This window comes from Strix uralensis, chromosome 29 (genome assembly GCF_047716275.1).
Source record: "Strix uralensis isolate ZFMK-TIS-50842 chromosome 29, bStrUra1, whole genome shotgun sequence".
Classification (NCBI taxonomy): Eukaryota; Metazoa; Chordata; class Aves; order Strigiformes; family Strigidae; genus Strix; species Strix uralensis.
The window spans coordinates 3,421,596-3,446,450 of NC_134000.1; the positions used below are offsets into that span (position 1 = coordinate 3,421,596).

At 48.3% G+C, this 24,855-nt stretch overlaps 1 protein-coding gene and 1 long non-coding RNA gene across 4 annotated transcripts in view; both read right to left on the reverse strand.

Annotated features, from left to right (window-relative positions):
* Nucleotides 1-2,017, reverse strand: part of HSD17B12 (hydroxysteroid 17-beta dehydrogenase 12) — an 84,213-nt gene extending 82,196 nt beyond the window's left edge. The window contains exon 1 of the mRNA XM_074852517.1: nucleotides 1,813-2,017. Within this exon, the coding sequence (XP_074708618.1) occupies nucleotides 1,813-1,981 (169 nt within the window). The 5' untranslated portion in view covers nucleotides 1,982-2,017. The remainder of the gene's footprint in view (nucleotides 1-1,812) is intronic.
* Nucleotides 2,018-5,303: 3,286 nt separating this feature from the next.
* The window catches only part of LOC141935875 (uncharacterized), a 63,727-nt gene continuing 44,175 nt past the window's right edge, over nucleotides 5,304-24,855 (reverse strand). The window contains exons 3-5 of one of the 3 annotated variants that reach the window (XR_012626650.1): nucleotides 19,325-19,393; nucleotides 7,290-7,454; nucleotides 5,304-6,366 (exon numbers count right to left, since the gene is read on the reverse strand). This is a non-coding gene — a long non-coding RNA (uncharacterized LOC141935875). The other 2 variants (XR_012626651.1, XR_012626652.1) reach the window with 2 other exon arrangements.

A 24,855-nucleotide genomic window follows, 5' to 3' on the forward strand; every position in this document is an offset into this window, starting at 1 on the left:
CTAAAGCAGCCACCAAGACTTCTGTGATGCACCACAGGTCAGCAGGCAACTGATGATGCAGTAATATATTCAAAACCAACATCAGAAAGTCAAAAAGGCTTTGGGTCTCCTGTGCCGACCAGATCTTTAACAGGTACCTCATTTCTCTAGCTGGAAGGAAGGAAGACATGGGCCTTAACCGTGTGCGTGTAATGCTGTAACTCGTCCAAAGCACTGCTGCTGTATTTCAAGCCTGTGCACGCAGGACCCGTAACGTGCTCTGGGATTACATATACTGCCAGTAGCACTGGTGGTTCACTGGTGTCTCGCACAAGCAGCTGTTCAGTTACCCAACCACACGGTCACATACGAGTTCTGTGTTGGCTGCTGCAGAGGTTACAGGGAACCACATTCATTAAGGAAGAAATTCTTCCCTGTGAGGGTGGTGAGGCCCTGGCACAGGTTGCCCAGAGAAGCTGTGGCTGCCCCCTCCCTGGAAGGGTTCAAGGCCAGGTTGGACGGGGCTTTGGGCAACCTGGGCTAGTGGAAGGTGTCCCTGCCCATGGCAGGGGGGTGGAACTGGATGAGCTTTAAGGTCCCTTCGAGCCCAAACCGTTCTTGATTCTATGATTAGCCCTGCACCCTTCCAGCTTGTTGCGGGGCTGCCGTACCTACAGGTCTGCCACCTAGAAGCAGCTGCAGAGTCTAAGCACTTGATGTCCTCCTACTCCCCTTCAGGGAAGGGAGTACATTTTGCAGCCTTTTAAACCATCACCTCATCTCAAACTCACAGCTCTTACAGTCTGCAATTATTTTTAAGGCCCGCCTTATCAGTTCCCAACCAGACACAGGACTTTCCCTTCCCACTGCCTTTGGCAGGAATGGATTTGAAAATTCTCTTGGCCTGATCCGTTACACTGGCAGAGGAGCTCTTCCTCATTCCTCATCATTACTTAAAAGCCACTGGAGCAGACTAAGATGGAAGAAACGTTCTTTCCCCAGCACGGTTCCCGTGGCCAGGAATCGGAGAACGGGGAAAAGTTACTACAACATAGCGCTGCCAGGCCCCCGGTAACCGCCTCGGCTGTGCTCGCACCGTGCTCCCGGCCTCCTGGGATGCCACTTCAGCGCCGTGGCCACCGTCCCCCCTTTCACCAGGGACGGCCCCCGGTGCCGCAACCCTTTTCGGAAGGGCCCCGAGCTGCGGCCGACGGCGGCCCCGGATTCCAGAGGGGCCGGTCCGCAGGACGGGTTGGCACAAGTTTTACTCCGTCAGCAAGTCGGTGGCGGCGCGGCCGTTCCCTCGCTGCCGGCCGCGCTCCCGGGGCCGGTCCCCGGCGGGTACCAAGGCAGCGCCCGCTGCTCCGGGGGCGGCGGGGGGACGGGGCTGCCGTGACGTCAGCGATGAGGCGCGAGGCCGGCGCGCGCGCGGAGGGGGCGGCCGCGCACCGACCGGCCGCGCTGGAAACTGCTACCGGTACCGGCACCGCTCCGCGGAGCCACGGCCCCGAGCCGGGCCGCGCGCCCAGGAGGCCCGGCCCGGCGGCCCGAGCCCAAGTTCAAACAACCCGTGCCCGCCCGCAAGTCCCAACCACCGGCGGTCCCCGCTCCGCCCGGCGCCCGCCGGTCCCACGCGTCCCGCGGGGACCCCGAGCCCGGCGCCGCGGGGGCGCGCCCGGCCGAGCGGCACCACCCGCCGGCCCCTCAACCCGCGCCCGGGGACCCGGCTGCCGCCCCCGGCCCCCCGGCGCCTCGCGGGGGCCCTGCCCCGGTGTGTGTGCGCGGGGGGGGTGCGGGCGAGAGGCGCCGCGGCCGGGCGGGACGCGCACTCACCTGCCCAGGCGCCCAGCGCCGGCCCCACGGCGGCGGCGCCGCTGCCCAGCACCCAGACGCGGAGGCCGGCCAGGAGGCGGTAGGAAGCCAGCGCGGCCGCGTAGAGGACGCCGAGCGCGCCCACCCAGTAGAGGAGGCCGGCGGCCGGGAGCGCGGCGGGAACCACCATGCTGCGGAGGCGGCCGCGGCCGGACTGAGCCCTCCCGGCCACCGCCGGCCCGCCGCCGTCACGGCGCCCGCCCCCGCTCCGCCGCCATTGGCTGAGGGGCCGCTCAGTCACCGGGTAACCCGGCAACGCGGCCGGCCCCGCCCGCCCTGGGGCCGCGCGGCCCCGCCACGCTCCCGCCGCGCCGGCAAGGGGGGGGGCAGGGCGCGCGCGGCCACACGCCCCCGTACTACTTGCGGCCTGCGCCCCACGTGGTCGGACCCTCTCTCTCGTCGCTATTGGCCGGCGGGGATGGCCGTCACCCGGCGGCCGTGCTCCGATTGGCCCTGCCGCCCGGGAGCCTCGCGGGATTGGTGGAACACGGGGCCTCTCCTCCCGCCTTCGCTGACGTCATATGAGCCCATTCATAAAATGCTCAGGCTCCGCCTCGCACCCGACTACGTCCCTCGGTTCTCCCCTCCCCCGCTGCCGGGGGAGGGGGGAGGCGGTGACCCCGCGGGCGGAGGTGCGGGCCCCAAAACGGGGATCGCGGCGCCCCAAACCGCTCCCTCCCGGGGAAAGCGGGGCCGGGCGCCGCACCCAGCGGCCGCTCCACGCTGCGGGGCCTCCCCCGGAGCCGCGTCCCCCCCCGCTGAGCCCTGCCCCGGCCCCTCAGACACCCCCTCGCTCCCGCAGCCCCACGGGGTCGGGAGCCCCCGGCCTCGGGAGCAGCCTCCGAAATCACCCCCTCGGTGGCTCTTCCCGGGGTGGCGGAGAGGAGCGCGAAGCTCCAGCTGCCTTCTGGGCCCCCTCCAGCCGCCCGCTCGGGCCGTGCCCCCCGTACCCCGCGCACCGGCCCAGGGTCTCGCCTGCTTTCTCTGGGGGCCGGGGGGAGGTGGGACACGGGGGGTTGGGGGGGCCGAAACCCCGAAAATGCTGGTGGCTGAGGCGCCGTGCCCGAACGGTCCGAGAGGACGGGAGAGGCTGGGGGAGGTGGCAGATCAATGGCAGCTTGGTGCAACACAGAACTGGAATCATCTCGGTTGGAAAAGCCCTTGAAGCTCCTCCAGTCCAACCATGAACCTCACCCTGACCGTTCCCAACTCCACCAGATCCCTCAGCGCTGGGTCAACCCGACTCTTCAACCCCTCCAGGGATGGGGACTCCCCCCCTGCCCTGGGCAGCCCATTCCAACGCCCAACAGCCCCTTCTGCAAAGAAATCCTTCCTAAGAGCCAGTCTGACCCTGCCCTGGCGCAGCTTGAGGCCATTCCCTCTTGGCCTGCCGCTGGGTCCTTGGCTCAAGAGACTCATCCCCCCTCTCTGCACCCTCCTTTCAGGTAGCTGTAGAGGACCAGGAGGTCTCCCTTCAGCCTCCTCTTCTCCAGACTAAACCCCCCCAGTTCCCTCAGCCGCTCCCCATCAGACCTGTGCTCCAGACCCTGCACCAGCTCCGTTGCCCTTCTCTGGACACGCTCGAGTCATTCAATGGCCTTTTTGGAGTGAGGGCCCCAAAACTGAACCCAGTCATCGAGGTGTGGCCTCACCAGTGCCGAGTACAGGGGCAAGATCCCTTCCCTGTCCCTGGCAGGGAATGAGTGGGACAACCAAAACACCAGAAAAGTCCGGCAGTGGTGAAGGGAACTGCTGGTTTTAAAGGTGGATGCTTGCAACTCTCAAAATTTTTTCTAGAAAGCACGCCTTTTATATGATTTATTTGACAATGACCTCTTTACGAGCAGTAAGAAACCTCCTCTAGATGAGGTTTTTGGGGATCCACATCCACCCGAGTTGTTAATGACAGGTAGCGTGGTGGGTAGCTTTATACGCTGCCTTGCCTTTCTCCCGTGCCTTGGGAAACTGGTCATACCCAAATCCAGCTGCTGCTACTGAAGATCTCTGAGCTCTACCAAAGCACCACTCTGCTTCACACTTCATCCCCTCCCCGTGCTGCTCTGACACCCCGGACAGCCCACTTGGGCCTTCCCAGGTACCCACCACCAATCCCAGCTGACCCCGAAACTGTCACGGCGTTGACCATCCTCCTCCACTGGATTTGTTACGTTGCTCCTGCCCTCGCTCGCTCGCTGGCTCTGAGCTGCTGCCGCAGCCACGCAGACTGGCGGCGCTCACGCTTACAGGTCTCGACACGCAGCTTTGCCACCAGCTGGGTTTCGGGCCCCCCCAGCTTTCTGTGCCCTCCCTGCCTCTGCTGAAGCGCTGCTGCCAGGCTGCAGCCATTTGCCAGTCCCTGTCGTGGTTTGAACCCCGCTGGCAGCCAAACGCCACGCAGCCACTCCCCGGCCTGGGTAAAGGGTAAAGGGACACTTGTAGGTTGAGATAAAAACAGTTTAATAATTGAAATAAAATGGTAATAGAAAGTACAAATGGGTAATGCACAATGTGATCGCTCACCACCCACCGACCGATATCCAGCCCGTTCCCAACTAGCGGGCCTGAAAAAAAATGAGATCTCAAAACCACAATCGCAGAAGCAAGAGAGAACTCCCTCCTTCCCGGCCAACCCTCCTTTATACGCTGAGCATGACGTTACATGATATGGAATATTTCACTGGCTAATTTGGGTCCAGTGCTCTGGCTCTGCTCCCTCCCAGCTTCTTGTACACCTGCACACAGGCAGGACATGGGGAGTTGGAAAGTCCTTCATTTCTTAGCAAGACCTGAAAACATCAGTACGTTATCGACATTCTTCTCATCCCAAATCCCATACTGAATCCAAAACACAGTGGTATTCTAGCTACTGTGAAGAAGAATTAACTCCATCCCAGCCAAAAGCAGGACAGTTCCCCTCACCCAACTCCTTTGTGTTGCTTTCCACATGCCATCTTGATGCTGGACGCAGCCTCTGGGAGGTCGTTTGCAAAAAACCCCGGCACGCTTCAGACCCAGCTTCCCTTCACAGATCCCACTCCTGCAGACTGCTTACTGAATGGATTTACAAGCTCCCTACAATTCCTCCTTCCCTGTCCCATTCCATGTTCCCAAACCTTTGCCTGCTTGTTGCTCCTAGGGCACGAGCTCCTCCAGACAGGGATTACATTTCTCAGAGTCTGGGAAGATCTCGGGTTAGGTGCCACCCTACACACATCAGGTGAGTAGAACCTGTGTGTTGCACCTTGAGGCCTCAATCAGATTATGGTGCCGTGCGGACACAGAGTTCCAAAGATTATCGCAATCTCAAAGCTCTTATTTAGAAAGAAGATGCTTTTGTATGACATCAACTACCTGATGCAATGAAGAGTGTCCTGAGACACACGAGGTTGCACTTGATGACCTTTCATTTATACTAAGGGAAACAAGACCGAAGAAATTAAATGAAAACATGCTTTGGTAGGTTTATCTGGTTTATTTGTTTAATAAAAATAAATGTTTGTTACATTTCCTGTTATTAAATATATATATATACACACAATAGTTTTTCACTCAAAGATACGTAATTAATAGAAATCTAACGTCTCTGTTCATAATCTACTCGTGGAAAACAAATTCATAGTGGGATTAAAACTTCACCGGATTCAACAATCCACTGTCTGCAGCGATACAGACTGTAGGCACAAAACTATCATACGCTCTGCAATGAAAAATTTGCCAAGTCACTGCCTCAGTGGCTGACCTATAGGCTTACGGCTGATTTTCAGAAATTAACCTTTATCATAGGGCAGTTGTACCAGATCTAACGGGAGGCAGCACGTCACTGGGTTTCATTCTATTCCGCAGCAGGAGGCATCCATCCTCATGGTGATTTAGCTCACCTTTTTTCTTTCTTTTGCTTGTCACTCAACTGTGAAAGGTGACACCGCAGAGGATCAGGATCCCACCAAGTTTTCTTCCCATTTTTTTCCCAGAAGAGCCCACCTATTGCTTACTGGCCACCATTTTCAGAACAGTGTGATTTGCTAGGGCCAGCTCCTGCAGCCTTGACACATGGAAAATTCTCACAGGCCTCACTGCGCGTGTATCCGACACAACATCTGCCGCTGACGGGACTTGGTTAAAAGTTAAGTGCAAAATTGCTGGGATAATTTAATTTTCCTTTTGTTCCACACCAGCCTTTCCTTAATTTGTAAACCTGCTTTAATCTGCATGGTGAATCTTGGCATTTTTGCATGAATGCGTGCATGTTGGAAGGAAATGATGTTGTTACAGTGAGAGAAGAGAACACAGGTGATCAAAAGGAGGTTTGAGCACCACTCCTCGCTGGGATCATAGTGCAATTGTAAATTGTTAGGAAAAGCCTGTGCTTGCTGTGGCCACACCGCACTGTTTTCTTCTATCGCCTGTCAAAGCAGTTCTCAGAGTGTTCGCTGGGTAACAACACACAACGCTGATTCTCACTCCTTTGTCTTCCAGAGGACCAGGCAATGGAGAGACGGGATATGGCGAAAGCATCTGAAAAGAGAAAAGGAACCAGTTTGGCTGAGTAAGAGATCTGCTACAAGTCAAAGACAAAACAAGAGCTGAAGTGAGGGATGGAAGGTAACAGCATGATCACCAGGGTCACCAAGGGTCCAGAACGGGAGTGGAGCGGGCGGCTGTGCAGCACGTGCAGAGGCTGGGGGAAAGAAGACGGATGTCGGGCGACCTGCTGAAGGGAGCTGGCAACTTCTGACTGGATGCCCGTGTAAGCCACGCTGCAGCTACCACGGGGATGCTGCCAGTTATACATGGGTCAGAAATAGGGAAGGAAGTATGTGGGTGACATGAAAAATTCGTTGGCCTTTGTCAGAGCCCACCTATCTTTTATTATAACATCCACTGCCCACAGTCCTGCGGTCGTGCCGCTCCCGAGACTGCTCGTCTGAACAACCTTCTTGTTGCAGGCCAGGACAGAACCTGCTCGGCTCTTCTCTCGGGGAACGGATAGATCCCTTGACAGAGAAGCATAGATACAGCAAGGCAGCCCTCAAGTTTTTTGTGTTAAAAAATAATACTGGTTATTCAACAGCGTTGCTATTTTTTATGCTACTCTGTTCAGAGAGAAAGGCAGTCCTCTGAGAGGCTTACAGTCTACATTTAGCAGAAGATGAGTCACAGGCAGGGAAAGGGACTCACTGGAAGGGAAAGAATTATAGAAAGGTCAAGTGAGGGGTTTTGGATCTCTTGCTTACAGCCATCACACATTCCCGGGGAACAGGCATATCCCCCTTTTCAGGGTTAATCCCGGTCTTCCCACGAGCTTTGCGGGTCTGTTCCCATTTCCCATAAGCTGCTGCAAAGCCCAGAGGAGCACCCGCTCAGCTGAGCTGATGGAACAGACGGGCGTTTTGAACGCACTCGCACATCAGCACGCACACACGTGTACAGCAGGATACCTTGCCGAGGCCCCCGAGATCCACAGTTCCATGGCATCTTTTATCAGCTCAGGCATGTAGTCAGTTCCAGAGGACTGCAGATGCAATCTGGTTCGGGGTGGTGATGCAAGCCTACGTCAACCCACAACTCAGCTACATTGCTCCATCGCATGGAAGGTGGCCAAACTGTACGGCAGATCACAAGAGAGACAAAAAAGAAAGTACTTAGGAAAGCTAAAGGAGTGAAGACGTGTATGAGTAAAAAAGCAACAGTAAATTAAAACGAACAAAAAATAAGGATGTGGAACTACAGAGGGGGAGACATCAAAAGAAGACATAAAGAAGGCAAAAATACAGCAGAGAAGACAAATAAAATACAACAAATAGAGAAATAAAATACAACAAATAGGGGATAAAAGAGCCCCCAATGAGAAGAAACATTCAATTTTTATTATTTTCTGTGACTTTGCGGCCACAAGCATCTCACAAGCGATCCCACGTCTCAGTGAGACCACACACCCACGTCTCACGGCCCTCCCTCCTGCCCTGCTCCCCCAGCACCCGCGGAAGGCACCTCTCACTGCAGGCCCACAGATGAGAGCCGCAGTCAGTCGTCACCCCCCACGCGAGGCGTGAGGCCGGGGCTCTCGGGGGGGCCGCGACACTGAGGTCCCCACCTCACCCCAGCCTGGCTAGCCCAGCCGCTGTCTCCTCTGCAGCAACGTCGAGAGGAGGATGGGACACTGTGATGTGTCACTTCGTTCCTGCCACTGAGAAGAGGTGTAGTCATTTGTTTCATTAAATGGCATTCTTGTACCCAGCGCTAATTTTATCCCTTTACAAATATGTTTTTCATTCTGGCAAGTCAAGTGCAGCTCTCCCTCCTGTACAGTCACTCTGCTCTCATGCCTCTCTTACCATTACTCACACTTATTGCGGGGAGGCCCGATTCAATAGAGGGTTGCGGTGCTGAGCACTGCAGTGTGTCTTTGCCTAAATCCACAGCCCCGAATTAAGGCACCCTGCCTCAGTGCACACTGAAGGCAAAAAGTACAATACCAAAGAATGGGATCTACACTGCCCATCCTGTTTGTTAAGTGAAGAACACTTTAGGAACCAGTTAGGTGTGTCAATAAACCACAGAATCACAGAATCATCTCAGTTGGAAAAGCCCTTGAAGCTCCTCCAGTCCAACCATGAACCTCACCCTGACCGTTCCCAACTCCACCAGATCCCTCAGCGCTGGCTCAACCCGACTCTTCAACTCCTCCAGGGATGGGGACTCCCCCCCTGCCCTGGGCAGCCCATTCCAACGCCCAACAACCCCTTCTGCAAAGAAATCCTTCCTAAGAGCCAGTCTGACCCTGCCCTGGCGCAGCTTGAAATCTCCCAAGACACCTCAAACAGCAGCGGATCCTAACGCTGGGGTGAGGCAAGAGACCTTGTGTGGAATTCCCAATCCTGACCCTTTTTGTAGGCACCTTCTCCACCCCCTTGCAGGGGTCACGGTACCCTCTGAGCCCACACGCAACTCAGCATTCACCCAGGAACTCAGTTTTCTTTCCCCTGCCTGAAAGGGCTTGCACCAGCTAAGTGTCTCAACAGCGTGGCACAGACATGTGCTGGGTGAGGAGTTCTCGCCTGAAGCTGTTGCACAGCACAGAGTAACTGGTTTTCCATCCACCACAGCGATGGGAGGGAAAACCAGCAGGACTGGAGGGGCTGGGTTGCTGGAGCAGACGCTCTCAGCCCTATCCCACACATAAATCTTAAGCATGTGTTAAAGCGGTGTATTTGGGCAACTCTGGAAGCAGGTATTTCTGTCACTCTCCTCACTCCTGGCAGGGTTCCCAGTAAGCAGGAGCTTGGGGATCTATGTTTTAGACTCGGGCCTTGACGGCAGCAGCTGGCTGGCTCTTGCTCTCAGGCCCCTCAGTACTCCTGCAGGCCTAGCACAAAGCGCCTCGGCACTCGTGAAGGAGGAGCACCCAACTCACCCAGCCACAGAACAACTCCGCCAAGCTTACCGGTGCAAATGAGTGCCTGGTTTTGGCTGCGATAGAGTTAATTTTCTTCCTAGTAGCTGGTACAGCGCCGTGTTTTGGATTTAGTGTGAGATAATGCTGATAACACACCCATGTTTTAGTTGTTGCTGAGCAGTGCTTATCCCAAGTCAAGGATTTTTCAGCTTCCCATGCTCTGCCAGCGAGGGCGTGCACAAGAAGCTGGGAGGGAGCATGGCCAGGACAGCTGACCCCAACTAGCCAGAGGGCTATTCCATACCATAGGATGTCATGCCCAGTATAGAAACTGGGGGGGGTTGGCTGGGACATTGGTCAGTGGGTGGTGAGCAATTGCACTGCGCAGCACTTGTCTTTTCTTGGGTTATATTCCTCTCTCTCTTTTTGTTATATTAATTTTCATTACAATTACTGTTATTATATTTTATTCATTAAACTGTTCTTATCTCAACCCATAAGTTTTACATTTTTTTCTTCCAATTCTCTTCTCATCCCAGAAGCGAGCAAGCAGTTGCTGGCTGGGGTTAAACCATGACAGTGAGCCAGACAGCAGCAGGCTGAGAGAAAGGGATGGAACTGGTACCATTAAGTGCCATAACAAATAAACAAGCAAGCCCAACTTTTGATCTGCGTGTCTGTCACCCTGCAACTGCACACTTTCGACTATAGTTTCTATGAGGACGACAGGAACCTGCAAACACGAGTCAGTTCTGAAACACAAGCTTTAGCTTTGAAACTGAGTCATCCAGGCATCTGAGGTTGCCACACTGTGTAACAGTGATACACTCCTTCCTCCTTAAATAAACCTCGGGTGTCAGCAACCTGTCCTTCTGCTTCAGGGATTAAAGTCCCAAATTTCTTAACAACAAATCACTCCAGGCAAATGTAGCAATGGAAGCTAAACAGGATCAAGAGCAAGACAGTAGTAGGCATATTGACCAGCTGGGTCTACAGACTGTAAATGTAACATGTCACGCAGGTGCACACCACTCTTCATGAGAAGGTCCATTCAATTCCCCTTAAGAACAGGAAACAATGCAAACAGCACTACAGACTTCCAGTACTTTATAGAGGGATTTCTCACTTTTACCTACTATGGATTAACAGGTGAGTCGCTTGTAAAACCTCAAAATTCCTCTTTTTGTTGCCATTCCCCTTTTAGAGTTCTCAGAAGTGGCTACAGCGGGGAGCTCCAGTTCCTCTCATGATGCAAACCAAGGAAAGGCCTGAGTAAGACACGCATATAAAGTTGCAGGTTTTTTAATCAGCGCTGGAAATCAAGTACTCCTCCAATAAAATTCTAATATTTGTGCATGCTGCAAACTCAAGTGCAGCACGTGTTTAGTGGAGAGACATAACATGGGCCATGGCAACAGAAGATTAACCTTCTTCAATCCTACAGCCCACTGAAATGTATTGATTTTGAGCTGAAAATATCATCTGTAGAAACGAAATACTGTGTTCTCATTGTTTAATCCTTGATGTCTCTGCTACCCAGTTTTGTAACTGTAGATAAGCGATACAGATACTTGTCCACATAAAATGAACAAAGTTCAGGAATGCGTGTCCCTCACGCCACTGCCAACACTCGGTGTCACCTTGCATGATGCATTCACTCTCAGACCCAGATGATGGACTACTTTTGATAATAAACCTTTGTCTCCTCATCTGTAACCTATTGTTCATCTGCTGCACTGTATTATATACACTCAACCCTCTTTCACCGCATCCTTTTGTGGAGTATATTGAATGTGAGATTGTGTCGATAGCCCTCCCTCCACCCCCCTGCGATGCATCTATTGTCCCTGAGAGAGCCCACCCAGCACAAGCTGGTTCGTGTCCACAGGACAGGAATCATGCGACATTTCCTCTCTTCCACACAACTACTTCACCTCTTCCATATCCCAGTGGACTAGCTTTGCCATCATATCATTTTAAAAAAAACCTGTCTTTGTCGAGTGTCTCCTTAAAGATCCACTTGCCGGACAGTTTTCCTGCCCCTGCCAAAATCTAGTACTTCTTGAAGACTTTGTCTTGGCCACTCCCAGTATGTCACAAACATGAATTATGCTTGGAAGAATTCCTGTTAAGTACGATGTATCACCCTTAGTTTGCACATGAGGAACTGTGAGGGCAGAGAGCTCAGCTAGGGCCCTACCAGGGACAGAAGTTGAGAGCAAAAAAAAAAAATCTGTTTCCCATCTTTAACACCCAATTATGCTTCTGTATTTTTTCTTCAAGTTCTCCTTAACTCTTTCAAATGTCCGGCTTCCAGACTTCCTAAAGAGTTCTACCATTACAGTTTTAAGCATTAAAGCTGGCGTTTTAAAAACACCCTGGGAGACTCAGTCATTCCCAGGATTGTACACTGCTCCCCACTGCAAGAAGGATTTGGAGCCCAAGTACCCGCCGCTGCAGGCGGTTGCCCTGACCAGCAGCTTCGGTGACGTGGCACCACACTCTGTCCTGCCCAAACAATGACAGTTCTCCCAACACCACACTCACCCCTCATCTGCCTTCACTAAATACCTCAGCGGCCCCGAGGGGAACGAAGCACGAGCTCCTAGGGGGTACCTCTGCGGAGGGAGGCACAGGATTTGAACTTCAGGTTTCCATGCTTGAAGCGTCAGACCGCTGACCGGCGCAGAAATCTCGGGGCAGGAGCTCAGGTCCTCTCACAGTTACACAGCACCCGAGCAGGTGATTGCGGGGGGGGCTAAGCTCTATCTTTAGATGCCGAGGGCAACTAGACGTTCTGGATGGTAACAGGAAAAGACGTATTACAGGGCGATATTATGTTGGGAAATTTATGGCAGTAGAATAATACTGCCTTGCGCAAACAGGTGAGGTCTGGCTGCTCTGACTCGATGCTTCTTTGTGCTTGATGGTGGGAGTGCAAAACTCGTTTTGCCTTCGGAATTTAAACCAAGGAGTCATCTACCTGAATGCCGCAATCAGAATAGCAGCAATCGTTTGGACTCCCTTTCCACAGCAACACTTGAGAACATCTGACACAATTAAACTCTGAAACAAGCACAAAAAATAGTTTTATCCCACCTACTCATTAGTTATTCTGCTATGATTAAATTTGGAGAGAACTTTCTGTCTGTGAAGGCACTGCAGACAACAAAGTAGCTCCAAAAGATGGCATTTCCTTCCATCCCAGGATTTTCACACGTTGGAGAGAGACCAGGGGAATGCCTAAATTCCCATTTCCCCTCTTGCTATTTCTATTCATAGAGATGCTGCTGTAACAGCATCATCCAACAGCTTTTGTACCAACTGCACGATAATTTTAGAGGTACTGAGCTTTTGTTTTTTTCCCCCGATGGGAGGAGCTTATCGTTACCTCTGACTTTTTTTTCTTTCTCAAAATAAGAAGTAGTAAATGATGTATGACCAAAGACACCATAATAATGTCCCCACCCAGAAGGCCAACTGTTCAGGGGGTGTAGATCACTATCCCTCTGAAACATCAATGATAATCTGAAGATTTACAGCAGTGATGACCTGGCTCCAAAGCATTCCTACAAATAATAATTAAAACCAACCAACAACAAAAAATTCCCCACTACTACGCTGAACCAAATGAAGTTCTTTTCTGGATTTATCAAACTTAATTTTAAAAGAAATTTAAGCTTCTTTCTCATTTGAAACTGCTCCAGAATATCAGTGGTTTGATAGTTAGAACCGTTCCTGTAATTTCCAGCAAACTGTGCTTATTATCCCCTTTACACGCGTTTTGCTCATCTACTCTAATCTTGAGCTTACATAGTTATCTTCCTCCCCTATAAAAAAATTGTGTAATTGTCACTTTCCGTTAACAGTCTTTCTATTCCTCTTAACATTTTCTGCATCTATGTGAATCCATTGATCTGGATATGGGTGATAGTTGGGCTCCAGACAAGGTCTCCCTAATGCCATATACTTTGACATTAATATTTTCTATAACTACAGGAAATCCCTCCCCTAATACTTCCTAGGACACCATCTCCTTTTTTTATTTTCTGAGCCACATCCCATAGCAGTATGCTCTCATTCTGCTGCTGACTGCTACACTGACTACCAACTCACTGCTGACGTGATGAGCTCTTCTAGGATAAGTTGTGATTAGCTTCTGTTTGCATCACTAAATCTCATCTAATTCTATCAATCTCAGGTTTGATTCATCTTGTTGGTATATGGGTATTCCAATCCTCCTCTCTATCAATACAGTCCACCAGTTTTGTGTCGTAAGATCTTATCACCACAGTTCTACTTTTTCATTAGGGTCACTAAAGAAAAAAAAAATAAATAATTTCCAATACAGTCTTTGGAAAATCCAGTTTGCAGCCTCCTTTCCATCAGTACATTCTCTTTCCACCTGTTATCTGTCAGTGCATTCCCAAGTCACCTTACAATGCAATTAGTCCAAATTTTTTTCCATTTTACCTCATTTTCTCCCATGGTACAATATCAAATACTTTCCTGACAATGAAACATATTAGATTTAGTGTATTTCCTCTGTCTAGAAAATCCTACCATAAGGTAACAAGTTAGTCCGCAGAGTCTGGTTTTGCTGAAACTATGTTGCATTTCATCCCATCTTCCACTTTCCTCTGGGTCTTTTATTTTGCCCTTCAGAACTGTTCTACAGCCACCAGGTTAGAACATCTGTATTACAAATTTTGTCTTTCCATTGAGTACCCTCAGCTATTTGGTCCCCTTTACACGTAGCTTCCACTGCTTATATAGTATTCAAAGTCAGATTGTACACTTTTGGAAATGGGATATATATTGTATTTATTGCGCTGATGAACTTCCGATGCCACTGAAATAAGAAAACAGAATCCGGCAAAATTAATTTCCTACTGAAGAACTGGAAAAGCAATGGTTCTTTTCAGACAGGAATAGAGCGGGCCGTACGCTAATAAGTTTAAGACACATTACATTTTCCTTGTCTTGAAGTTTTATATTTTATTTTGTCCTGGACTTGCTGATTTTGTATTTCGAATAATCTTCAACAGCTTAACTCTGCAAGTCCAAACCACCAGGGATTATGAAGCAGGCACTTAAACACTTACTCTTTTTTTGTGTCTACTCAACAATTTCTTTTATAAGCAAAATAACATTTTTTCCTCCACTAGAACAATACCTTCCCTAAGAAAAAATAAATAATTTCTTCTGAGAATTACACCCATCTGCATATACTTTAAGGACTGTGTTTCTGGTGATATCACTGGCAAAATCCAACGTGCTTTCTGACACAAATACAGAAATGTTTGTAGAGCTCCTCACATAACTCCTCTCAGAACTGAACTGTAACACATGCAACAGAAAACAAACCCGTTATGGCATATTTCCCTTCTTTCTTTGATCTTAACAGTGTTACTTTCTTTGCACGCTTGGATTTCTTAGATAATAAATTATGTTTTCTTCAGCACTTCAGGAGGATTACTATTACCAAGAAAAAGAAACTATGTACCAACAATCTTTCCCGTTCCATTCCCACGAGAAGTTTAAGCAGGCTCAGCCCCAAGTTCAGCTAACTGCTGATGCATGGCACCACCACTACCTGTCAAGATCTGCCCTTAAAAAGTAAGGAGCAAAAAACCAAGCAAACAAAATTTACCAAATTCACTTCAGACCGATTTATTTCACTTACTATTACTCATCATTCCTTCCATACATAAAATAAGGTACCTCCGGCTAATTAACAAATTCCTTTAAAACATCAGAATGCTTAATGAGAAGCTGATTTTGCACTTTGAGCCCACTATTAGCATAAATTAAATGAATATGTAATATTTTCCCTCTTTTTTTCTTCCCTCCCCGCTTCATCCTCAGAGAAAACATCTTGCTATCAGATAGACTACCAAGTCCTGTTTGCTCCTTGGGTTTGTCCCTCCGTAACTGCAACACACTTCAGCACCTTCATTCTTCCCTTTCACATTAACAAAACAAGAAAACCCCAAACAAACTTGCAGATAAAACCCGAGACCGCCCTCCCGCCGGGTGCAAGCGTTTGCTGCCCGCGCCCGCCGGCGCCCGGGGAGGCCGCGGGGAGTCCTGGCTCTTCGTTTCCACGCAGAGCTCACCAGAAAGTGGAAGCAGCGCCGGGCACACGCTGTGAGGCCGTGAGCGGCGTCTGGGCCGCGGCCCAGCAGCCCCGGGAGCGCGGCGGACACGCGTGAATTGTTTAAAAACCAGCAAAGTCCCGCTCGGGCGGGAGAGGCGCCGGGCGAGCGCGCAGGGAGGCCTTGCCGGGCCGGGCCGGGGCCCCGCCGCCCTGCGGCATGATGCCGCGGCGGAGCGCGGCTGCCCGCCGGGCCGGGCCGAGCCCCCCCCGCTGGGGCCGCCTGTCGGCCGCATCCTCCGCCCCCACCACGGCCGGGCCCTCGCCCGCCCAGTGCCCCGCCGCGGGGAGCTCACTCGCGGGGCTGAAGGCGACAGCGGGTGGCCCCGGTGCCCGCCCGCTCCCCGGGGGCTGGCCAGACGCGCCCGGGCCCGGCCGGCTCCGGGGGAAAGGGGCAAACCCGCCACTGACCTGCCGGCGCCTGAGGCGGCCGCCCCGGCCGGGCCGCGCCGCCGCCGCGGAGCTGGGCCGCTCAGCGAGCGGGGGTCAGAGCCAGCGCTCGGCGAGCGGCGCCGGCCGGGCCCGGGCCGCCCCAGCGCGGCGGCTGAGAAGGGCGGGCGAGCGGGCAGGCCCGCGGGGGGCGGCCGGGCCGGGCGCGCTGCCGCCCGGCGGGGGAGAGGCGGCCCCGCCATGCCGGGCGGGCGCGGCGGCGGCGTTTACGACAGCTCCCGGCATGCCGCGCGCCTACAACTCCCAGCCTGCCCGGCCGCGCCGCCGTTAACCCTCTGCGGCGCCGAGGCGCCTCCGCAGCCGCCGGCCCCCGCACCCCCCCCGCCGCCACCCCTTCCTCGCAGCGGGCCCTCCGCCGCCAGGCCGCCCGGGGCCCCGGCCCGGCTCCTCCGCGGCCCGAAGAGCCGCCCCCGGCGCGGCGCGGCCCGGCCCGGCCCAGCGGCGGTGGTGCTGCTGCTGGCCCCGAGCGGCCCGGCCCGGCCCGGCGATGCTGTGGCAGGTTTCTGTCCTCCTGCAGGGAGGTTTCTGGTCCCAGCTCCTGCTGGTTGTCACTGGCGGCGGTGGTATTAATTAACCTCTCCCTGCCAGTTAATAAAAAGCAGGTGAAAAACCTTCTTCCAACTGTTCGGGGTTTTTTAATTTTTGTTTCAAAAGACAAATGGTAATAAGTAAATTAAGTCCAAAATAGCCTTACAACCCCCCGAAAACTTTGGGACAAAGTTACCAGGAAATGCTGGGTTATCCTGCACTGAAAGTAATGTGAAAACTCAGTCACGCTCTCATGTTTTGTCCCTCTTCCACACACCCTTCGCACAGGTGCTCAGTATCCGTATGACTAACACAGCACTCCCAGCTCCTCTCTCAAAATAAGTACCAAATGATGTGCATACCACTGACCCGCTGCAAACTAAAAAACATCCCAGAGAGTCAGAATCCATCTCTAAAGTGAGGGAGGGACGGGGGCAGAGAGCAGCACAAGTTCATGCAGAAGCAGCACCTCAGAGTAAAATCCACTGGGTCTCCCCCGACGCCCCTCCGCAGCTCAGCACCCGCGCCCACGCAGAGCTCACCCCCTATACATTTATTTTATTGGCGATATTTTTTATGAAAGCCTTGTGCAGCACAGAGAAGTCAAATGGCTTTAATTTGTAGTGCTACAAACTGTAACATGCTCAGACGTGTAACTGCCTGACAGACTACACAGAAATCTGGCTTATGCTCCAACCTCTGAAACAAATGCAAATATCCAGAAACATTCTGCCATTCCTCCAAAATTAAAATACTAAGTAAAACAAACCTACTGCCAGATTTTTCATACAAATACCTCTTTTTAAAAAATAAATCACTGCAAATTTATTATTCATTTCAGACCATAAACAACACAGAGGAAGGAAACACATATACGTTTTCCTTTTCTTTAAAAAAAAATATCGATAAGAAAAGCACATATACAGTTCTTTTTTTAAAGTTTATATTTTAATACCTCGTCCCTTAAATCAGCCTACAAGCCAATAGCTTTATCTAGAGAAAACACAATTGGAAAGCCTTTTTATGTTGTACTGTTTTTCAGACACTTACAGGAGGTTTTTCAAGACAATTCACAGCCATGCTATTCCAAACTGCACAAATACAATTATTTAGAATTTATTCCTTACTGTGGCAATTTTTACTTTGGAATACTTTCCAAAATTTCCTGGGAAAACACAATCAATTGCCATCTAGCTTAGCGCACCTACACTATTACCTTTTTCTCTACATTTTTTCTTTACAAATCGACCACAAACATTTTAGAAGTATTTTACATATATATAACAAAGTCTTAAAAAGGACAATACCGCAAGAGAAATGCTCAAAACCAAACTGAAGGTGTAAATGACCTCCTCGCATGTTCCAGACGTACCTACAAAATCCCTGCTCACTGGTACAGGATTATACATTCCATTATGAGTTTGGCCTTTTTATATTTTGTACTATTTTAACACCCCAAATTTATAGATTTTTAAAATTGGCATGTTAAAAGGGCTTTATTTAAGGATTTCAATGAAAATAGTGTTATGTTTTGTCATATTACCATAATCCTTCTTTTTAAATCACTTAGAATTTCAGTATAACCTAATTAAGTAATTTTAAGTAAGTCTTAACCCAAATACATAGATCTAATAAAAATGTATTTTGCAAACAGGGAAAAAGGACTTCTAAAATGGATTCCTCAGGTATGAACAAAGATGCTGAAACATTTTCTCCCCAAAAACTTTGAGATCTGAACTATTTCACAGCGCTTACATTTAAAAAATAAAATACTTATAAGAAAACAAATTTCAGCAAATATCAAGCATAATGTTTCATTCCAATTTTATTTGTTTATTCCTTTTATATTTAAAAGAAATCTTTCAATTTTCCTTGCCAAAAAGGAGGGAGACTAGGGGAAGAAAAATACTGCAAAATCCTAGCTACCTATCTTCACGTATTGTTTTTTTTTCAAAGCCCTTCTAACAGCTGTTTATATTGTTTTTAGATATTGTATATTATTTTGCCAGTGGAAATATTATTATTTGGATTTTTGCCTTTTAAAAGGCTACAGAACAACATTACAGATTTTAGAGACTTCTAACCATTTTTAATCTCTCTCTTTTTAAAATGCTACAAACATCCCATTTGGTAAATGGAATTTACATTTCTCGCTTGTCTAAATTATCAGAGGTGAATCAACAATTCAAACCAGAAAGAACAAGTGATGTACCGTAATACAGCAGCAAGTCCAACACTTTAACACAGCTCCTCTCTCTATTGGTGTATAATAAGCTTACATAAAGTATAAAATATCTCAGAAATACAGCCTCTTTCCTCATCAGAAAATTTTACTTATTGACTAATTTGACCTCAAGGAATCGCATTTTCTCAAAAAGCATCCTATCTCTAGCTTTATGCCACTTACTGACTCTCGCTTAATTAACCAGCATGCTTTAAAAACAAGTATCATTCCTTCAACTTAATCAAAGCAGACTATTTTTAATTGCTACCACATCAAATATATTTGTCAATACAATAAAGCCACGCACAATTAGAAGGAACTGATTTTTTTAGCCCTGTCTTTGACCAACCATAAATTACAGCATCCACTTCCAAATTATCTGCTGTTCTAGTATGAGATGAACTGAAACACACACCACAGCTCACAGATACATCTATCTTTCTATAACATCCTATCATTTGCATCTTTTAATGGGAAAATCCAGTATACCACTGTCAGCACTGCAACCGACCAGACTTCAGAAGGACTTGGCATTAACTTCTCTCCCTCACAACACTTCGCCTCCTCACCTCTCTCAAAATAAAACAAAAATATTAGTGCTTGTCTGAAACAGCAATAAACTCCCAAACCGAAAAGGCCAAAAGGTCAGGTATTTTTTAATCCGAACAGAAAAGTTATTTGCTTTCTCTGTCAAAAGCCGTCAGTGACAGCACGTTACCTGAGAAGTGATGCTCGCTTCCCTTGGACGGCCGTCCTTCCGTCCAGGACAGGGGCTCTGCCGCGCTCCCTATAACATAAGAGAGAACAGATTAAAATTATTATACGCTTACACCCATTTCTGCACATTCAGATTATCCGGCCCTCACAAGGCTTTGTATCTCTTGCTCTGAAAAGCATCTTAAAAACTCCTATTACATTCTAATTAGAGCCCTCAAAATTGGTTTTGATAAATCAGGTACATGTGTCAAAAATTAACTCCCTAAATGGTCAATCGAAGTACCAGATTCTCCAGACCTGCTTTTCAGTTCTTACAGGCCTGTATACTGCTGCATGCTCCATCTCATTAGCAACATTTAATCTGCAAATGGCATGATCTTATATTAAAAAAGAAAAAAATAGTTTATTTTACATATATTGAAATCTGATTTTTTTTTTTTTAAAAAGCCATTTACACAAGGGACGGAGTCCTGAGATATTCCTTCCCATGACAACTTTTCCCTCCCCTGTTTTAAAAGCTGAATCCCTTCTCAGATAAACAGGGTGTTTGCTTTACCCATTTTTCTGTGATTTGTGTTATTGTGTACTTATTTGTGATGCTGCAGAATTTACACAGGCCTGTAGTTCTGAGGCTTCTGTTTCCTCCCTTCACCTGCGAGGAAGATACCAGCTAAAATCAGTGTCTATACACCCTTTTTATGGCCTTTTTCCCTCTACACTTTTTCAAACAAATGTGAGAGGAAAAAAAAGTTAAGACAATGAGTACGAATTCAGAGTGTACTACATTTCCAAAAACCCCCTTGTTTCAGTTTGTCAGTTATTAAGCATTATCAATGTAAGTCATTGACAGAAAGCCTCAGGACTGTAGGGTGTAGTATTTATGACTAAACTGCCTTTTCTTAAAAAAAAAAAAAAAAGAAAAAAGAAAGGATCTGTCTGTGTTGAAATCTTTCCTTCCATCTTTTACCCTTCTCCTACCACATATTTTACCCTCCTCATACCGCTTGGATCCTAGCGGACTGTTGTCTCACATGTATTTTTCCACCCCCTTTCCTAGACATTGACAAATGTGAACCAAGGAAGAATTTTGCACAATGTTAACTTACCTAAACCATTTCCTTCCTCCATTCTCTCTTTTTCTCCATGGCACCCTATGCTTGTTTTTACCCTCTGCTCTTGCTTTGTTTGGACTTTGCCCACTTTTCTGTACATTTGTCTCCTGCTGATCCTATTAGACCAGGCAGGAAGAACTGAATATCTGTCTCTTCCATTTGCTACACTGTCTCTCATTTTTTAGTGTTTTACAGATTAAACGCATTCTACCATCATTTTCATATATTTTTTAAAATACTTTTTTTTTTTTTCCTTCTCTAGGAACTTGCTGATTACAGTCACCCATACTTTTGCAAAGCAAGGTGAGCCCTGTCCTGCTCTAGTACATGCTCCTGTCAGCATACTAAGTGTAAATGACTTGAAAGCCTGCGATGCAAAGCATGAAAAAGAAAAAGGGGGAGAACATGTAGAGATGCCCCTTAGCATCATAAAGAAAAAAAAATGGACATTTTTAACTGATTCTGACTTTTTAAAGAGATACCATCAAGACAAAACGCCTACCTTAGGGGAAATCTTTATCTAGATCACTAGCAACACTTTCCTACACTAATAAAAGTAAAGAAAAATTTTAAATTCAAATTTACTGTTCAGCATCACCTGTTTAGGATTTACTTTTCTGCATTTCATTCAGCCTGGGGAGTGAAAGTCGCCTGTTGGTTTCACTTTTGTTCTCAGCCAGTTTCACTTTCATGCACTGGCAGAATCTTTTATATTTTCGGTTCAGCAATGCTAAAGAAGGCATTTACATTTTTAAACAATCCTCATTACACTTATAATATGAACAATTCATGTCCATCTCTTTCCCAGGACACTAAGAAAAAATTATTTCTGGGCATAAAATGTAATGGGCAGCATCTTTCTAAAGGAGCAGCTTTCACCTGTCTTAGGTTGTGGTCTGCTCCTTCTTTCCCTGAAATCAATAGGAAATGTGCCATTAACTTCCCTGACAGCAGGATCAGGCCTCTGGGTCTGTAATCTGCCACAAAAGAATGCCATATGCAAAGCAATATATTCCTTACAACATACAATGTTTGCCTTCAATTATTTTCCTATGCAGACTCAAGGGGAAAAAACCAGCCCCTGCATTTACCTTTCTGTATGCTTTTAAATCAGCGATAAATACTCTTCTCGACACAGGCCGTAGAAATTAGAGGGTCTCTATCCACTTTGGTTTGCATGGGGAGGGAAACACTGTTATCTCCCTGCTACCAATTGCAAATAACTCTTTCTCCTCCTTGTGCTGAGCTCAACCTGTAGGAAACTCTCCAACCCACACAGCACCGTTACTGTCTTGCACCAGGACCTTGTTAATCAAAGTTTCCAAAGCACGTACTTGTGTAAAACCTCATTCTTTTCAGGATAAACCACAATGCTTCCAGAAACCAGAACTATTAACAGATTTTAAAAAATGGCTTCCATTTATATTTTCAAAACCTGTATCTGGCCTTCTGGATTACCTTCCCCTCTCTGTGGCACAGGCTTCAAAACACAGCTGGGAACTCACAGGTATGTGTAGGCAGGTGCATATACAGACAATGAAATCTTCCTCTAGCCACCACGGCACTGCAGCCTCTGTCTTTGTAGCCATAAGAGTTTCTGAGACATTGAGGCTTAATGGAAAGACTTAAGGGTTTACAGGAGCCGCGCAACATTCGCCTTTTCAGCTTCTTGCCTAGAAATTCTGTGTCCCACAAGCACACACAGAAACTGTCACTAGCTGCTTACAGGAATTATTGTCCTGTTTACATGCCAAAAGTTAAATCTTAAAAGCTTACGTATGCAACTCCTGTGAGAACACTTATATCTCAGTTTTATTTACCCTACTGTTTTATTTCAGCGTATGAAACGTGAACAAAAATGGGGAGTTGCATTGTGATCATGCACCCATCCGCTTCACAGACACACGCTTTTCTATCCGAGTAGACCGTGGTACTATATATTTGACTTACATTATCACATCACACATCTAGACACGAGCAGCTTCCACAGCACCACGTAGCACATGCTCCCATTTTCCCGGATGCCGCTACACAGGAGAGGAGTAACTGCGCTCTCAAAGAATTTCTTCCCGCCTTCCTTCTCTACCTTCACCTCTCCTCTCCTTTCCCCAGAAGACATCTTCCGTGTTTCCAAGGCCAATTCCACATGAGACTCACACACACACTTAATTTCAAGCGTACAGCTACACCCCCTGTGTTCCGTGGGGTTATGCGCTTGCCTAGGTCAACCGCACCTTGAAGTGCTTCAGAGCCATACAAAGACAGACCACTAGAGTCACCTGGGCCACAGAAAACTCTCTTTACCAGAAAGCACGATCACAACACTGACTTTCACAGACTCACAAGACGCTACCTCTATGTCCCGGTGTAGCCACATTCCTCACGAGTGCCAAAATTCACTCTTTCCTCACTGCAACGTCTAAGACTCTTTTGTCCCTAGTTTCCTAATTCGCAACAGAGCTGTTGATACGGTGTTTTGGTGGGAGTTAGCTATCACACAGATATTGCCTCAGGGTCTCAACCAGGGCTGCATCTCCCTCACTGATAAGCGTCCTGGGAGAAAGACTGGGCTACCGCTAGCTTTCATTGGGTAGCTTTTAGGGCAAAGACCTTGAATTGTATCAATTTCTTTAAGATATGATGAAGCTTAACTTAAGCAGACACTCGTGAAATCAGTAAATATCCATCAATTAATGTTGGTGGATCATTACCAATGAGAGAAATAATTACAGGGAAATACAATGGCCTGTTTCACAATGGTTCCTTTAAAGGAGATGTTTCATGACTTAGCTTTGCTCTTAAATGCTGCTCTTGGTGCACACTCATAGAAAGTATTTCCTTCTGGAGCATCCTGTCCTGTATTTTACATGGCTTTTACATAAATATTTACCACACATTTTTGTGTTAATTGAACTAACCAGATAATTTTAGCTGTGTGATGATTGCTATTTATCTTTTGTCTTCTGATATTAAGGATATTAAGGCCTTGCAGCAAGTATTATCAATAACCCCTTCAAAATATTATGAGTGTGGCAGAGGGGCAGAAGACAAGGGAAAGACGATGGAAAGAGGGTTGGTGTTCATTCCAAGATACTTAATGTTATCTTAATTCCTAAAGCACCCCAAGAGGTGCCTTGCTGAGCCATGCCGGTAGTCTTGAAGGGCTCTGCAGCCTCTCCTTGGGGTTCAGCCCTACCCTGACAGGTCCTGCCACAGTACAAGAGGCTACCACAGGGGCAGTCTGCTCCTCTCTCCTTTTCCCTTCTGGAAACGAGGAGCAACTATTAACAAATATTCATTAATGCATTTGTTTTGAAAGGCATCAGGCATAACCCCTGGTGCTATGTAATAGTCACATTATTAATAATAATTGTAGCGGAGAGTAACTGTCATGACAGGTAGGTTAAACTGAGGAACAGAGATGTGAACAGGTCAGACAGTGTCTGTGACAGGTGTACAGGGCACATCCTAGGGTCGCTGACTTCTCACCTCTTTTTCGCTCTAGTTCAGCCTCAAACACACCAGACTTTAGCCTTTACTTTTTTCTGACCTCTTAAGCAGTGCCCTGATCCTAACTCGATGGGGCATTCACACAGGAGAGACCAAGCTGAGCAGAGCCATAGGCAGGCTAGCTGCTGGGGCCGGGGATCCCTGGAGAGCATTCCAGCCGCGTTGAGGACCCCTACGTGTGCCTGGGAGCCAACAGCATCTTCCTGTTTGCACAAGGGGGCTGACAGAGATACAGTGAATATCACAACACAGGCATTATAAATGTCACCTGGCCCTGTTTTAAACAACCAATGTAACGCTAACCCATAGACTTCCAGTACAATCTCCTCCAACTTCTAACTAAAGACCAGCTGATGAAGAGATCTAAAACAATATACCCACAACACAGGGAAAAAAATACTTTCATCTTTTCCTTAAAGCAAATATACCAACATTAAAACCTCTCTCTATTGCCCATATCCCTTACCCAGAATAATTCTGTTTGAAGAGGAACATGAGATAAAGATGGCTGTAACCCAGACATGGACTTTGCACTGCCATGGAGTTATGTAGGTCCTCTGCCACTATCAACAGACCTTCGCCACATCCAGGTTCAACAAACCTGGTTTCTGCCACTTTCTAAAACTGTGCTGCTAGGGAATTCATCGCTAGACGGGAACTTCACCTCCGCTGAGGAAGCATTTCTCAAACTATGGGTTGCAAAAGGACATAACAATATTCACAGTGTTAGAAAAAATAAAGTTTGTCAGCAGTAGCTCCATTTTTGACAGCAGAGGACTGAGAAGATCCTGCAAAGTATCCAGGGTAGCCAGGAGGCTGCTAACTACCTTGGCTTGCTGGCAGCAAGTCTCCCTGGAAAAGTGAGGGAGTTTTCAGACAGCGATTACGGAGTCTTAGTCTCTACCATCAA